Genomic DNA, 17331 nt, shown 5'->3' with positions numbered 1-17331 from the left:
TATTAACAGCCCATTGGATATGTGGGCTCAGAAGAGAGGCCTGGCTGGCAGTAACATTCATGAGTTGTCTGTATATATAGACTGTTGTTGAATCCATGGGAGTTGGGTAAGGTGGCTTACAGGAGGGGTGTAAGTTGAGAAGAAGAGGGGGCCTAGAACTGATCTCTGAGATATGTCAACATTTAAAAACCAAGTAGAGCAGGAAGAGTAGACAAAGGAGACTGAGCAAGAGGTAAGAGGGAGAGAAAGAGAAGGAGCTCTCGCAGAAGTCAAGAGAAGTATTTTTAAAAAGAGGAGTTATCCATTGTATCAAATATTCCTAAGAAGCCAACAGGTAAAATATCTGTTGAATTTGGTGACCTAGAGATCATTGGTGACCCAGATGGGAGCCTGGTTCCGTGTAATGGCAGGGGAAGCCAGAGGGTTTGTTTGAGGATGGAGGGAAAATGAAAAGTGAAGGGGGCCAGTGCAGAAAATTGTTTGAGTAGTTCCATTTTGAAGGGAGAAGAAGGAGCGATGTTGAGGGGTGTGAGTCCAGAAAGAGTTTTTTGCTTTGTTTATTCAACTGTTAGGTAGACTAGAGCATGCTGAAATGCTGTTGGACAGACTGTAGGGAAGAGGAAGAGATGGAACAAATGGGGAAGAGGATGTAGAGAGTGTCAAGTTCCTGAGAAGATGGACAGGAAGAATTGGTTGGTTCATGGATGGAACAGGGACTCCTCTTCCATTTCACAGAAGGGAGAGAGGAAATGTCCAGAGACAGTTAAGTTTACAGATTTGGTTGCCTTTGTGAGAAGGCCTGACTAAATCTTTAAAATTTTAGCGTTTTAAGGCACATTTGCTTCTATAAGGCAGCTTTTCCCTGCCCGCAATGTCATCTCATAAAAAGATCATATTTTTTTGTTAGACCTATGATTTGTTGGAACTCATAACGTGAGTATGGATATGCATTTGAACGCATTCTGTTTCTTTTTAAGAAACAAAACCCTTGCATTTTATGTATTTAGCCTGAAGTTTGAAAGATTATGACTGTGAGAAAGAAGGAAGGAATGTATTTCATCATACCTTTGAGAAATGCTAATCAGTTCATTAAGTTTAGTTGCTAATAAATAAGAGAAAACATGTCTGCTATAAAATTGTGTCAGGAAATGTTAATGAGCTACTAGTTGAGACCTCAGTACATTGTGGATAAACGTTTAAACTTGTTTTATTCCCTTTTGCTTAGGTTGGCTTTTTTCCCCTGACTTGCTCCTATCTTTGCACAGGCCCTCCTCATAGTGGGAAGACTGCTCTGGCCGCGAAGATTGCAGAGGAATCCAACTTCCCCTTCATCAAGATCTGTTCTCCTGATAAGATGATTGGCTTTTCTGAGACAGCCAAGTGTCAGGCCATGAAGAAGGTATCAAGATTTTTACTTTCATTTTAATCTCCAATCTCTTAGATACGGGTGTGTACATATGTACCTCTGTATCGATCTTTGTACATGTATATATGTAAAAGCCATAGCAACTATGTTCTCAAGTGGAGTTAGATTATCAGCAGAATTGGGGGGGAAACAGTGACTGTGTTTTAGGTAGATTTAACTTTGTAATACGTTCCTTTTTTTTTTTTTTTTTTAAATGAACATATAATGTATTATTTGTTTCAGAGGTACAAGTCTGTGATTCATCAGTCTGTAATGCATTCTTATTAACATTTCTTTATCTTCCAAATTATGGATTTTTTAAAAGATTTTATTTATTTGAGAGAGAGAGCCTGAGAGAGCATGAGTGTGGGGAGGGGCAGACAGAAAGGGAGAATCAGACTCCCTGCACAATAGGAAGCCTGGTTTGGGGCTCGATCCTGGGATCATAAGATCATGACCTGAGCCGAAGGCAGACGCATAACTAACTGAGCCACCCAGCCGCCCCCAAATTTTGTTTTGTTTAATACATATTACAGTTAATTTTTATTTCTTAGGTTTGTATTGACTCAACTGAAAGAAAGATCAAGTTAAAAGTATTTGAATAGAGGGGCCCTTGGGTGGCTCAGTCAATTGAGCATCCCATTCTTGATTTCTGCTCAGGCCACGATCTCAGGGTCCTGGGATTGAACCCTGCGTTGGGCTCTGCTCTCAGTGCAGAGTCTTCTTGGACCTCTCCCTTTGCTCCTCCCCTTGTTCACATTCTCTCTCTCTCTGTCAAATAAATAAATAAAACCTTTAAAAATAAAAGTATTTGAGTGGAACAAATTCATTTAGGATTTTTTTTTTTTAAGATTTTATTTATTTGACAGACAGATCACAAGTAGGCAGAGAGGCAGGCAGAGAGGGGGGGGGAAGCAGGCTCTCTGAGAGCCTGATGCCGGGCTCGATCCCAGGACCCTGGGATCATGACCTGAGCCGAAGGCAGAGGCTTTAACCCACTGAGCCACCCAGGTGCCCCTAGGATTTTTTTTTTAATCAGTGTACAGAATCACAGTGTTTGGGGTCAATTAGGTTGACTACATAGTTTGGGAAAGAACGGAGGTACATCATTGGAAAGATAGTCTCAAAACCCCTACAAAGGGATGGTGGTCTATTAGGACAGTCAGAGTCTGCTTGGCAAGTTAGTGCAGTCCTCATCCTTCTTCCTTTCTCTGAGTGCCGTGTGTCACCTTCTTAATGCAGCTGCTTTGAACCATCAGTGAAAGAGCAACAGAGAATAGAATCTTAGAGCTGAAAGGACTCTAAGACCCTCTGGTCCATCTCTCCTACATTCAAACAAATGCCGTGTATGGCTTCTAGGATAGTAAGTGGCTGCTCTTTAAAAACAACCAAAGTCACTGATGAAAATGTAGTGACCGTTTCATGTCCCTTGGTAGCTTGTGTTCCCAGTGATACTCTGATTTGGTATACTCCCAGGCAGTGAAGAAATTTTTTTTTTTTTTTATCTAGTTGAAGTATTTCTTTTACTTAAATCTGATTTTTTCATGCTTGATCTTTCTTAGCTATGAGAATCAGAATCCAAGAAAAGAACTTTGAGGATTGAGGTGCTGCCTATAAAGACAACTCCAGAGTTCTTTAAACTTGCTGTTGGGCCCCCACTTTATAAAGATGGAGGGTACAGTGTCTTTAGTTTGTTGTTGTGTTTTTTTTTTTTTTTTAAGGGAAGAGACTGCAGAGGAAAGATGATATTTTAAAAGAAGTAGTTTCCCAAAAAATGTAAGTTTGAGAGGCTAGCTTCTTGTTTGGTGAGATGGCAGAAGATTGTTCAAGTAGCATGCTTGAAATGGATGGAGGGGGCCCGAGCTTGAACCAGGATTCGTGTCCTGTGCACTGTAGCATCAAGGTAAATATTCTGTGGGGCGCCTGATGGCTCAGTTGGTTAAGCGTCTGCCTTTGGCTCAGGTCATGATCCCAGGCTCCCCGGCCAGTGGGGAGTCCGCTCATCCCTCTCTCTCTCCCTCTGCGCCGCCTCCTGCTTGTGCTCTCTCTCTTACTTGCTCCCGCTCAAAAGAAAATAAAACCTTTGAAAAAAGGTAAATATTCTGTGTGAAAGTCTTTGAAGTTAGTGTGAAAGAGAGGGAAATGTTGCCAGACAGAAAAAGAACTTAAATATCACAGTCCGTTTATTCTGTGTCCGAGGTGAAACCAGTAGTAGCTCTCCTGGGGAATATCTAGACAGAATCACTAGAACCAGTAACTTCCCTAATGTAGGTGGGGGTGGCTTTTCTTTGTTTTTGGGGTTTTTTTTCTCCCCCTCTAAAGGGAACCTAAACAACTTCTTATGGTGAAACTTTAAATAATAGCCCTTGGAATCTGTAGCCATCGAATGTAGCATTTAATTGAACAGCTAATTCTGTTCGTATTTCCATAACCCCATCCATTCCTCGTACGGGTTCTGAAGTAGTCGTCTCCTTTGCAGATGGTAAATTACTCCATTGCTTTTCCCCAGCTGCCAGCTGCTACCTCAGATGTACTCGGAGATGTGGGTGGAATGGTCCTAGTTTTTCTATAAAGTTTTAAAAAAGCACTTTAGGCTCCTCCAGATCAAAGCTGCTTTGCAAGTGTGAGATATTATCATTTTTATTATTTTAATCTCTTGCAAATTGACTTGAGGGGGGAAGGTAATATGTGCTGGGTTTAGAGGCTTAAATGGTTAAATTAATGGCTTAATAACTTATGATTTAATCTTTAAATTGTTAAAGCCTTTCAAGGTAGAGTTTTAGATGAGTGGAAGGCTAAGGAATAGAAAAATAAGTGTCTATACAAGCTTATTCAAAATTGTTCTGATTCATGATTCACTGTCTGCATCATCCATGCACCCTTAAAGTTACAAAAATTATTTCCATGTCACCGGTATAATAAATTTGTATTAGACTTTTTTATTTTCTCTGGAAAAAAAAAAATGTTATCCCCTGAAACTAAAGTACATACAGGAGCAGAGAAAAGAATGAAGCATAGGTGTCTTAGAAATATATTAGAAATATTGCAAAATCTTTCCCTGCAAATAGTTTTCACATTGTTGCCTAATGATAGGTTGACAAAGCCTGCGGGCTCAAACCAGTCTAAAGGTGCTAAGTCTTCCAAGCTGCTTTTGAAAATGAAATATAAATGCCATTCCTCAGTACTTCTAGTCTACCTCCCACTGCTGTTCTCTTCCCTTCATTTTTAGTGTTAGGATGGGAAGATATTTTTTCTTTTTTTTTTTTCAGAGCACAAATAATTTGTACTTTTTTTTTTTTTTAATCAATTCTGGAAAGACATTTTTTCCCTTTTAAATGCTGCTCTTCCCCAAAGATGCAGCTTTTCTAATCACACACACACAAAAAGAACGCACAGAAGGAAAAAAAAAAAGGAGTCTATATTTGTCCTTCAGTTTTCTTCTGTACTCAGATACACACACACACTCACACACACATACACACACACACACACACACACATACATTGGGGATCACATTGGATATACCGTTTTATTTATTTATTTATTTTTAAAGATTTTATTTATTTATTTGACAGAGAGAAATCACAAGTAGATGGAGAGGCAGGCAGAGAGAGAGAGAGAGAGAGGGAAGCAGGCCCCCCGCTGAGCAGAGAGCCCGATGCGGGACTCGATCCCAGGACTCCGAGATCATGACCTGAGCCGAAGGCAGCGGCTTAACCCACTGAGCCACCCAGGCACCCGGATATACCGTTTTAAACCTGCTTTTTTCACTTAATATATTATGGGGTTTTTTTTTTTTGGTGTCATTAAAATGTATCTCAGTATTATATTAATAGCTGTATAATATTTGTTTAAACATTCCCCCTTTGCATTCAGTTTGTTTCCAGGTTTTTTCACGATTAAATATAATATTCTGTAGAACCACCAAACTTGGGAAATCACTACTCCCCATTTTCTTAATAGATTTTTCTTTCTTTTATTAAGGATTTATTTATTTATTTCATTTGACAGACAGAGATCACAAGTAGGTAGAGAGAGAGAGAGGAGGAAGCAGGCTCCCCGCTGAGCAGAGAGCCCGATGCAGGGCTCAATCCCAGGACCCTGGCATCATGACCTGAGCCGAAGGCAGAAGCTTTAACCCACTGAGTCACCCAGTTGTGCCCCCTTACTAGGTTTTTCTTTCTAAGAGTAGCATCATATTTTAAGGGCTGAGAACTTGGGCTTAAGTCTCAAATAGATCTGTCTTTGTTTCCCAGCTCTACCACACTTACCAGGTCTTGCAGTCACTTAACCTATAAGCCTCTGTTATGTCTCCTATGAAATGAAGATAATATTTAGAATTAAGTGAGATGACAATCTATGTAAAGTATCATGCAGTGCCTTGGGATATCATATGAGCTCAATAAAGTGTAGTGGTTATTTTTACATATCATTATTACTGTATATACATTTCCTACAGAATTAGGTTTGCTAAAGTTAAAAACATTAATATTTTGAAGATTTTTGATAAATATTGGTATCAAAACTCTTATGTAAAAATACTGCTGATTTCTACAGTCTACATCTTCGAAAAGTTATACCAGTTTACACTCACAATCCCATCATGTGAGTGTCCATTGCCTTGGACTCTCACTGACACTTGATGTTATTAAAATATTTTTTTTGCAAGGGCACCTGGCTGGCTCAGTCAGTGGAGCATGTACCTCTTGATCTCAGGGTTGTGGGTTCAAACTCCGTGTTGGGTGTAGAGATGCCTTAAAAATAAAATCTTTTAATAATTTATTAAAATATTTCTTGCCAATTCGAGAGGCAATAGATTAGCATTTAAAATTATTTCTTCAGCTACATTTTAATGACTAAGTGCTCGAGTTAAAAGATTTTTTAAGTGTTTTGTAGTGGCAATAGTTCGTGATACTCAGAAATATGATAGTTTCATATAACTTTAGCACATTAATTTTTGTTAAAGAGAGGTGGTCTGATTTGTTGCCTCATAGAACAAGCATCTTTATGTACCATTTTATTACTTAAACCAAGAGGGAAGAGTTTTTGTTAGTAGAGAGGGTCGTTCAGCTTGCATTAATGAGTATCTTAGATTTAATTGTAATTAAGCTATTGCTTCTTGTTCACATATGGGTGATGCTAAAATACATGAAAGTATTTTATTTTCAATTAATTTAAATTTTACCTTGTACTTCTCTTAATTTGCTTAATAAATCCTTTCTCCTTGGATGAACTCCTCAACACTGCCATTATCCTCACATTGGGGGGTGGGCAGGGTGGAGATACCATATGTTCCATTAAGATGTTTGAAGTGTTTACAGATCTTCTTCTCTCCCATTTTATGTTTGTTTCCCAGCTCCATTCTATTTTTAAATTTTAGTTCCTTTATCCATATTCACAAGTGTATTTTTTAAAAATCTATTTTACTAGTTCTATTAGTGGCATTTTTAAAAAATCTATTTTACTAGTTCTATTAGTGGCATTACATGAACAAAACAGTAGAGTTTGATTTTAACTAATGACCAAATCTTGATGCTTCCTGAGTACACAATCAGTACAGAGATGAAATAGAACAGTCCGATGTGTCTGAACTGTTTGAACAAAATTAAGTAGGAATATCTGTGATCTATAAAACTATACCCATTAATAACATAATATAGTCTTGTTTTTAAAGGACTGAAAATTAATGGAAGAAATTTTCCTTTCCACTAGCTTTGCAAGAAGGAAATAATCTTCTTTGAATATCCTCCTGTAAATCCCACTGCAAATTGTAGTCTGTACAGAACAGAATCATGGTGCCTAATCCTCCTCTTTTCATGGTTTAGTCCATACAAAGAGCAGAGCTGGAAATTGGATCTTTTGACAGCAGTTACTAAGCAACAGAATTTGGATGTTTTTGGTTAACATCCTAATATATCATGTAGCTGATTTGTCGAAGTTTGTGCATGTATTAACTGAGACAAGTGGACACTCCGGAAGTGACTACTGGTCCCCGTATGACTGGGGGGGTGGGGGGTGGGCGCGTGTTGTTTTGTTTAATACACTTTGTCTTCTGGCGTTTATATCTCTTTGGCACACAAAGGAGGATGGTGCAACCTTTAGGAGAACTTTCAGACTTTGTGACTTTTTATATTATTAAGAATATCCTACTTTGGGGTTTGTGTTATGTGAAAAATGAAGGAATTTTTCCTGAAAAGCAGGAAGAACAAATGAAGGATTTTTAAGGTCATTCCAGGAAGCTTTAGTACTTTGCCAAAAGTTTAGGTCCACTTCCTGAGGCAGTTTCATTAGAAGACAGCTAATGTTTGCTTGGTCTACTCCCAAGTTATTTTTAGAAACTAGAGATTATTACTGATAGCACCGATTTGAATTTGCTCATTTACGTTTTTATATGCTACCAAATATGATTAGGGTATGCTTTCAACTAATTGCTGACAGATTTACTGCATTAGGGATTTTCTAAGTCATCAGATTCGTACTGTCATCAGATTCCTACTAAGTACTTCACGCCAACCACTTCAGAACTGAGATGAACTCTTTCAGCCCCAGAAGAACCGGAGAATTTGGCTTCACCTACCTCAGAGCACTAATGAGGTTATAGAAAATGGAGGATGGAATCCACTTAGAACACGCTTTGCTGTGGTTTGTGATTCTGAAAGGCTGGGATTAACATGGAGCGAATGCTGGTGCGTTCCCATTTGTATTCACGTAGACTCCAGAACCGGCAGCTGCTGCCCCTCCCGTGCACACAGGTGGCTCCCGGCTTGTCTGTAGATTCCAGGAGTGGGCTTGGTGCCTGCAGCGCTTGCAGTGTCCTTGAGGGCCATACTCAGACCTGCCCCAGCCCCTGTGTGGCAGGAGCCCCGCACCTCCCTTTGCACAGAGTGTGCATAGTGCAGCCGGCATGTTCTCGCCTTCAGCTCAGGCTCCTCGTGTTTCAGTTTGTCTCCTGTGACCTAGTACCTACCTTTGCACAGGAGAGGTGGTACCAGAGAGCAGAAATAGACTGTGGGATTCTGTGTGTTGTAGAGATACTATTCATCTTCTAGAATAGACCTCTCATTATGTCCATGTTCACTGGGGCCACTCTTTCACCCACTTTTTCTTCCTTTAGTTCTTCGGATTCTTTTTCTTTAGCCTTCTCTTTCAGACTTCTCCCCAGGCTCTGAGACTATCTATACTGATCATTTTACCTGCCCTACAGGAAGCAGCCCGATAGAACTTAGGTGACCAGACATTCCAATTTGTCTGAGCAGTCCTGGTTTTTACCTGTTGTTCCAGAATGATTATTAACAGCGGCCCCCTTTCAGGTGTCTGGGTTTGCATGATAACTACTTACCTGATCCCCAACGGATAACCTCCTCAACAAGAAAGTCCTAAGTGGCATACATTTATCTTACTAAATGAGAGGATCTAAATTAATTTTTAAATAAATTTTGTAAAAATTAAATTTAAAAATTTAAATTTAAATTTAAATTTAAAAATTTAATTTTTAAAGAGTCTTCGACGTAAAATTTAAATTTTAAATTTAAATTTAAAAATTTAATTTTTTTTTTTTAAAGATTTTATTTATTTATTTGACAGAGAGAAATCACAAGTAGATGGAGAGGCAGGCAGAGAGAGAGAGAGGGAAGCAGGCTCTCTGCTGAGCAGAGAGCCCCATGCGGGACTCGATCCCAGGACTCTGAGATCATGACCTGAGCTGAAGGCAGCGGCTTAACCCACTGAGCCATCCAGGCGCCCCTAAAAATTTAATTTTTAAAGAGTCTTCGACGTACAGCCCCCAGCTCCAGCTGCAGCCAGTCTGCCTAACTGTCCTTCGGCGTCATTCGATCAGGAGCTGGCTCTCTCTGTGCCGGGCGCTCTTAGGAGGGGCAGGTTTGGCACATCAGAGCGGGCAGTTTGTACAATTGTATTTTTTCTGCATCTTTCTTTCTGGTACCTCTCCTCCTTTTTGCGTTTAGCTATCTAGAGGTGCGGTAGAACTTCCCAGGTCACTGTGTAAATCTCTCACTTAGAGATTCACCTGGCAGCTAATCACATGTACTTGGCCATCAAGTCTGAGTGTCCCCTCAGTGAACATCGGACTAGGGCCGGGCCCCTGGAGTGAGGAGCAGAAAGGGCTGAGGAGTGGGCTGAAAACAAGGATCCAGAGGAAGAGTGGTGACCTTACATTACACTAGTGACTCGGTGAGGTAAAGAATTACGTGTGTAAGAAAAAGGGGTGTGTGTATTTAAATTAGAGTCAAGTCGCTACCCAAAGGAGTTTCAGTTGACCTGTCAACTGAAACTGGTCAAGTTACAACTGGAATTGCACAGCCTTTGTCATGGTTAGTAGGTTGTTAAGGGAGCCCTGAGTGCTCCTCTCCTCATGATAGTAATTAGTACATTAAGAGCTGTTAAAAAAAAAAAAAAAAAACCAACCCTACATTAAATGACTGCCATAGGTACTTTTCTTCTCAAATCTTATAGGTAAATCATGCAGTCAGCTATGAAGTGATTTGTAATACTTGGTGAACTCAGTGTCCGACGTAAACTGGTGAGACAGCGGACAATTTAGCATCAGTTTTGACCCCAGTAACGTCCTGAGTTCCTGGAGTGGTAGAAACTCTGTACTGTTCTCGAGAAGGGAGAGGGTTGACTCGGGAAAAATGGAGTACTGCGGATAGCCAGGCCTCTGTGTCCCGGCCCCTGTGGCTCTAATCCACACTAGTACAGCCCGACACACAGAATCATATGCTTGCATCAGAGCCTTTAGCAGAATTCCGAAAAATGATTTGAAGAGGGAGCGTTCTGAAAAGTGACTCCTTGACATCGCGAGAGTTTATACGATACCATGTTGACTGCTATCTTGGTCTAGTCTTACAAAACAAAAAAAACAGAACCAAGAACTACAGTGAAATTGTTTCTAAACTTTTCTCCTGTCTTGGATTCACCAACTCAAAGCTTGGTCATTATGTATCAAGAAGCTGAAATAAATGTCCTGTTTTTCTTCCCTATTTTGGGGGTGGGGGGGAGTTGGTAGTGGTATAGAGAGAGGTAAAGAGCTCCTCTTTCCTCGCTCTTTCCATGTACTCATGATCCATTCCCAAACCAGCATCTCTCCTGCCCTCTATGTCAGTAGTCAAACCAGAAGGAACCCTCAACTCCAGTTTCCTCCTCATGACCAAACCCATTCATATAGTTCTTGGTTCTTCAGTTCTGCCTCCTGAATATCTCTAGAATCCATCCATTTATCAGAACACCCACTCCCTTCCCACTTCCAGACCACCATTGTCTTTCACCTGGAGTTCTACAGTATTAAAAAATGATTGCTCCCCTCTGATGCTTTTCTATATATCAGCCACAAAAATGTTTCTAAATCATAAAGCTGATATGGTGATCCATTGTTTAAAATTAGTGGCTTTTTATTGCCTTTATAATAAAATTTCAACTGGTGTGAAATTTGTAAGACCCTCCAGTTCCAGGTTCTTCTGTCACCTCTTCTCCCATCTACCATTCCCCACACATACCACACTCCTCTTCATTTTAATTCTTCTTGACTATATGTCAGTTCCTGAATTTTCTCACTCCAAGCCTCCTAATATTCTCGCTCTGCTTAGAACATTTTCTTCCCCATTTTCCACTGATAGTTTATCCTTCAGATCTCAGCTTAAATGCCACTTCCTAAATTTAGGATACTGTCGTTGACTAGGTAATCCTCCATGTCAGTTAGGATAGGCTAAGTTATGCTGCAGTAACGAGCAACTCCCAAATCTCAGTGGTTTAACAAGTTAATTTCTTGCTCATCCTACATGTCCGTCGTAGCCCAGAGGAGGAGCTCTGCTCCTTATAGCTTCTCAGACTCACCCTAACACATAACAGAAGCTCCCTCTCACATGTGAGATCGTGACAGCCAAGGCAGGATGAGGGGAATATGGTGAATCATGCAGTAGCTCTAAAGCTCCTTTTAGAAAATGGTATGTATTCAGTCATAGTTCATTAGCTGAAGCAAGCCCCATAGTCACCCCTGTCTTGAGAGGGGGTGGGGAATGATAATCCTACCACATGCGAGAGAGAGAGAGAGAACCAGCACATGCGTGGGTATCCCTAGGGACTACCACAGCTCTGTTGTGTACACTACCAACACATTTCAAGTTTCCTCCAGTGCAGTAATGTCATGCTTTATTATGGTTTCCTGTGACCTGCTTCCCCCACTCCAAGCTTTATGGAAGTATGATCATATCTGCCTCATTCATTACTCTCTCCATTGCCCTCATTGATGCTTGATATACAATAGGAATTTGAAAATGTTCGTCAAATGAACTCATAGAGTAACACTCTAAGATTTGGTACTTAGCCTGTTACTCTTTTACCTCTGCTATTTCTCCTCAATGTCTCATCCTCTTACCTGGTTTCAATAGTTACTGCCCTGAGGGTGAGCTCCATACCCTGACTTCAGTCATATGTCTCCAACTACTCACTCGATATTTCTGCTTGATGGTAAAATGCATATTTATGGGGCGCCTGCGTGGCTTCATCGGCTAAGTATCTGCCTTGGGCTTAGGTCATTCATGATCTCAGGGCCCTGGGATCAAGCCCTGCTGGTGGGCCCTCTGTTCAGTGGGGAGTCTGCCTCTCCCTCTCCCTTTTCCCCTCCTGCTACTTGTGCACTCTCTCTCTAGCTCTCAAATAAATAAAATCTTTAAAAAACAAAATAAAATGCATATGTATTCTTACAGTCAATATTTATTGATTACTTTCTGGTAAGGTATTCTATTAAGTGATAGGAGGATACAGAGATAATTAAGATAGTACTTGCCTTCAGACTGCTTATATTCTAGTATAATACAAGGAAGAATGTAATGAATCCTTAATATGTACGCAGTATACAAAATGCTATACCGTAGCAGAACAGAGACAGTGGTTTATGGCCAGATGGAATCAGAACTTGTGTTGTTTCAACCACTGAATTCACTGGGCAAGTATAAATACTGTTCTGTGCTGGGTCCCTGAGATGACATGAATCAAGTTTTTATCCACCTCACAATCCAGTGGGGGAGACAGGTAGCCGAAGATGAAAGGGTAAGTGGGATTTTAACGTAGTATGGGGTAGTGACTGAGGGTAAAGGTGATGGTGCAAAGGAAAGCACCAGAAGCTTTCTTGCATTCCAGCATCTCGGGAACATGTATTAACACCAGTGCGGTGTCAGACTGAATACGTAGCACTGAGGAAGACAATGCCTGCCTTACAGAGCCGATAGGGTGTTGGGAGGAACTTAATATCTGGATTGCCAACATGAGTTGATTCGTTTTTCCATGTTTTTATTTTGCATCTTTGAGGGTGACTTTTGAGCATAAAAAAGACCACGCATAGCTAATTTAAGGCTTAGAAAATGAAAAGTCAACATATTAAGATTTTGTAACGAGACCTAGTTTTTTAACACAAAAGTAAACAAACTTTTATAAAGTCCAATTACATCTCTTTCTCTCTCTTTTTCTGAAGATTTTATTTATTTGAGAGAGAGCGAGAGAGGAGATACAAGCAGGGGGAGTGAGAGAGGGAGGAGCCCCAGGACTCTGGGATCCTGACATGAGCCAAAGGCAGACACTTAACGGGGCCACCTGGGCACCCCGACATCTCTCATTCTATTTGTAGGTCTAGTGAAATTTAGAAGTTCCTTAAAAGGGGACTTTTACAACTTAATTAAATTTCTTTAAATATGTTAAACTATATTTACACATTTAAAATGTTTAATTTTCTCTGTGAAGTACTTCAGTTGTCTAACAAAAAATTGAGTTTCAAAGTAATATTTGTTTAGTAATAAATTAAAATACAACCAATAATATAAATATGGTGAATCTTAGATTATCTCTACTGTTTGTAAGGCTATTTATCTTTTACCTTCCAACATAAAAGTTTATCAAAATGAATTATTCCATGGCCCATTTTAAGTTGAACTAGTAAGGCTAATGTATTAATCTTGATGCGGTACATTTCCTTAATTGTTACAAATACTTTCAAGACCAAGTATACACAAGTTGTCTTTAAATTTAATATGAGGGGCGCCTGGGTGGCTCAGTGGGTTAAGCCTCTGCCTTCGGCTTAGGTCATGATCTCAGAGTCCTGGGATCGAGTCCCCCGCATCAGGCTCTGCTCAGTGGGGAACCTGCTTCCCCCCTCTCTGCCTGCCTCTCTGCCTACTTGTGATCTCTGTCTGTCAAATAAATAAAATCTTAAAAAAAATAATGTGAAAAATATTAATAGTGAAAACTTGATTTACTTTATTTCTGTGCCTAGTGCTTAATTATCTATGGTTCAAATATAACCACAGCTGGGTGTGGTACATAAGCAATGAATCTTGGAAGACTGAAAAAATAAAATAAAAATTAAAAAAAAAAGAAAAGATAACCACTAAGGAATATTATGCCACCCCGAGCCAGATGGGTGGAAGGGTGGTTCCCATCTTGGTGCACTGAGATTATTTATCAACCAGAGGGACTGGGCTGGGATGCGGAAATTAATTCTTACCATTGATATCCATGGGGTGCTCTGAAACTATAACTGGGCCACAATTCTTTTTTTTTTTTCTTTTTAAGATTTTATTTATTTGACAGAGATCACAAATAGGCAGAGAGGCAGGCAGAGACAGGGGGAAGCAGGCTCCCCGCTGAGCAGGGAGCCCGATGCGGGGCTCCATCCCAGGACGCCGGGATCATGACCTGAGCCGAAGGCAGAGGCTTTAACCCACTGAGCCACCGAGGCGCCCCAGGGCCACAATTCTTACTGATAATAAAACAACATACAGTTTTATTCTCCCATCCCTTGTGGCTCCATCTAGCTCTTGAGTCACAACACTGAAGTCACACTCCAGACATCAGAGAGATCACTGTGATACACTTGATGGGATTTGTCCATTGGTTAATGACCACCTGCCCCTCCCCCGCCCAGGTGTGTGTGACACATCCAGCTCACAGGGCTGAAAACAGCATCACCCTTCTTCTGGCTCAGCCAAGGTCCAGTTGTATCCTCTTGACCAAGTCATTTAACTGCTTTGGTCCTCAATTTCCTCACTTTTAGGTTGTAAGAACTCTTAGCTCTCAAATTCTATTAGCTGCTAAATTCTAGTATTGTAGAGTCTGAAATACTGGTATTACACTGGGCTTTGTTTAGGCATTGCTCAAGAATTAACTAAATTTTATCTTCTTGGAACTTTCATAATCATGGAGAGCCGTGAGATAATAAATGGTTTTTACTTTCTTCCAGATCTTTGATGATGCGTATAAATCCCAGCTTAGTTGTGTGGTTGTGGACGACATTGAGAGGCTGCTGGGTGAGTCTTAACTTTCACCATTGTACTTAACTTTCACCATTGTACTATCTTGGCTTCATTACACTAATGTCTCAGCAATTGCAAGAGAAAAATAACAGGTATTTATAAAGTAGAGAGCAACAGAAACACTTTTCTTTGTCTTATAAGGAATTATGTTATCGGTTCTATCTGGAGTCAGGGACGGAATTCATGTTAAATATGTGTGACTCTAACTCCATCATCAACTGCTCTAACATCAGGACCCACACCTCGTATTATTTTCTTTTTTCCACAGAGCTCTCTGCCATGTAATAAATGATTAATAATTTCCACTGATGGATGTATTTGCTATTTAGTACCTCTGAGCTGCCTGTACCCCAGAGTTTCTGCTTAAGAACTTTGACAGAACTAAGGGAAGAAGGGCTTATGAATGGAATGAAATAACACTTGGGAGAAGTGGCAAGTTCCCTGGGACCTCAGTCTCTGTTTTATAAGAACAAGCCCCTGTTACGATGCATTCATTCCAGATTTATCTAATTTTTGCAGTGAAATCAAGTGTACCTGTTTTATAAGAACAGAAACTAGATTCCCTTCCTTACTTATCCCTTAGATGAACTGCGCAGACAAACATGATAACAGTGTTGAAGACATTCTGAAAGTTACAAGTGCTCTACAGTGATTTAAAAAAATTTTTTTTAAATATCGATTAACCATCTCTTGTCCTGCAATGCACTGCTACCCGATACAAAGATGAATAATAAGACTGTCCCTGCATGCAGCTCACGAGGTATCATCTCCCAGTAAATGCCATTTCATTGCAAAAATTAGATAAACCTGGGATAAGCGCATTATAATAGTGACTCAGGATGCTGTATTGAAATTGAACACACATGGTGACTTCATCAACTTCTGAAAATACTACCCAACACCTGAGTGATCTGTTCTTAAGCTGTCCAAAGTGGTGTAGGAATGATTTCAAGTTAACTGTTCTTACCACATTTTCCTCACGATTTTCAGACTTGCTTTAGGTCCTCTGTTATTTATTCTCTTGTTTCTTAAGGCAATGTTTGTTACAGGGCAAAGATGTCCCTATGTATAATAAGGTGAATCTGAGGTCTTAGAAGCTATGTGATAGTTTCATCTAGTGACCTGGGGTTTTTGGTATGCTATTTTTGATACATTTCAACCCAGTTTATAGGATTATTTCTTTAAAAGCTTTTAAGCACAAACTCATAGCTCTGTGTAAATTCCTTGATCTAAACACAATTGAGATGTGTGGTTATAGCAACACTACTGTGTCAGGAATGTGTGCCCTCTGAGTATATTTTCACTTGTATGAATCGTTACTGTCTGTACTTGTTTGTTTATCGATTCCACAAGTAAGCTGAGCCCTTTCTGCTGTGCTGGAATTATTAGGGTCTTGGAAAAAATAAGTGACATGCTGCTGTTGTAGCCACCATCGGTGAAAATTACTGCTAAGTAGAATGTGCTGTGTGTTCTGGATGTTCAAAAAAGGGAAAGATGATTTTGGACTTCAGAGGGCTGGTGCCTGAAGGTAGTTCTAGGCACAGGCCGGGGTGCGTATATATGCAGTATGCAGAGAAAGTTGACGAGGGGCCGTTTATGCGGAGTCTTGAAGGTTTAGTAGAAGTTTGACAGAAAGTTTTAGAACGTTCTCTGTTCTGGACCATCTGAGGACCAGTCTTAGTGACTCTACCACCATACCGGTTATACTGAAGTACCGTACTTTCATTATTAATTACCATTTCCCCCTTACTCGTTTTCTAATATGTTTTGTTGCTTGTGAGCTTACTGTATTACCAGGCTCTGCAGTAATTTCTTGGAAATGGTTAGCAAGTACACCTGGGTTGTTTTCTTCCTTTAAAAAGACAAAAAACAAACAAACAAACAAACAAACAAAAAAACTATCTCTGAGTATTAGACAACAATGTCTACCTGAATTCAAAATGGATATTTCGAAGCTTTTTCAAAAAATTTACAGATGAGAGTTCTTATTATAATGTTTTAAGCATTCCAGTTATTGGAGATACTATTTTTCTAATTATTATTAGTTGCCTAAGTAAGGACGATGTTTCCTCTTGATGCAGGTAATTTGAATGTTTGGAATATGTGCATGTGTGTATTGAATCCCTAAAACATAATAATGTTTCTCTTCCAGATTATGTTCCGATTGGCCCTCGATTTTCTAATCTGGTATTACAGGCTCTTCTCGTGCTACTCAAAAAGGCACCTCCTCAGGTAAAAATAACATAAGAAACATTTTCACAGAATTTTCCCAGTAGATTGCATATAATGGGGCAAACAAGCTGCTAAGTAAGCAAGCGGCCATAAACCTAAAATTCTGTTGCTGAGGGCCTTGGGGTAAGTCATCTGGCCTGGACTTCTGTTTTAAGGTAAATGATTTTCTTAACAGAGAAGTTTCCTTCCTGAAGATCTCAAAATCCTAGTTTTGATTAGTGAGTTCTGTTTTTGTTGTTCTCTAAATTCCCCAGGGTTTTATACATCCCTGGCCACCTCCATCTCCCATGAGAGATCAGGATATTCACGTAGAACGGATTGAATATACATTCCCATTTGTTTCATTTGTCATTTGATAGCTTTTCCCAAGAAATT

General features: G+C 39.9%; 1 protein-coding gene across 1 annotated transcript in view; it reads left to right on the top strand.

Moving 5' to 3' along the window:
* Window positions 1-17331, top strand: part of NSF (N-ethylmaleimide sensitive factor, vesicle fusing ATPase) — a 151383-nt gene that overhangs the window by 105332 nt on the left and 28720 nt on the right. Inside the window, exons 15-17 of the mRNA XM_004772448.2 lie at window positions 1266-1399; window positions 14652-14718; window positions 16877-16956. Coding sequence (XP_004772505.1) covers window positions 1266-1399; window positions 14652-14718; window positions 16877-16956 — 281 coding nt within the window. The remainder of the gene's footprint in view (window positions 1-1265; window positions 1400-14651; window positions 14719-16876; window positions 16957-17331) is intronic.

Source organism: Mustela putorius, unplaced genomic scaffold (genome assembly GCF_011764305.1).
Source record: "Mustela putorius furo isolate JIRA1106 unplaced genomic scaffold, ASM1176430v1.1 tig00000487_pilon_pilon_pilon, whole genome shotgun sequence".
Classification (NCBI taxonomy): Eukaryota; Metazoa; Chordata; class Mammalia; order Carnivora; family Mustelidae; genus Mustela; species Mustela putorius.
Note: the sequence above shows the minus strand (reverse complement) of the source record. Positions and strands in the feature narration are given on the sequence as shown.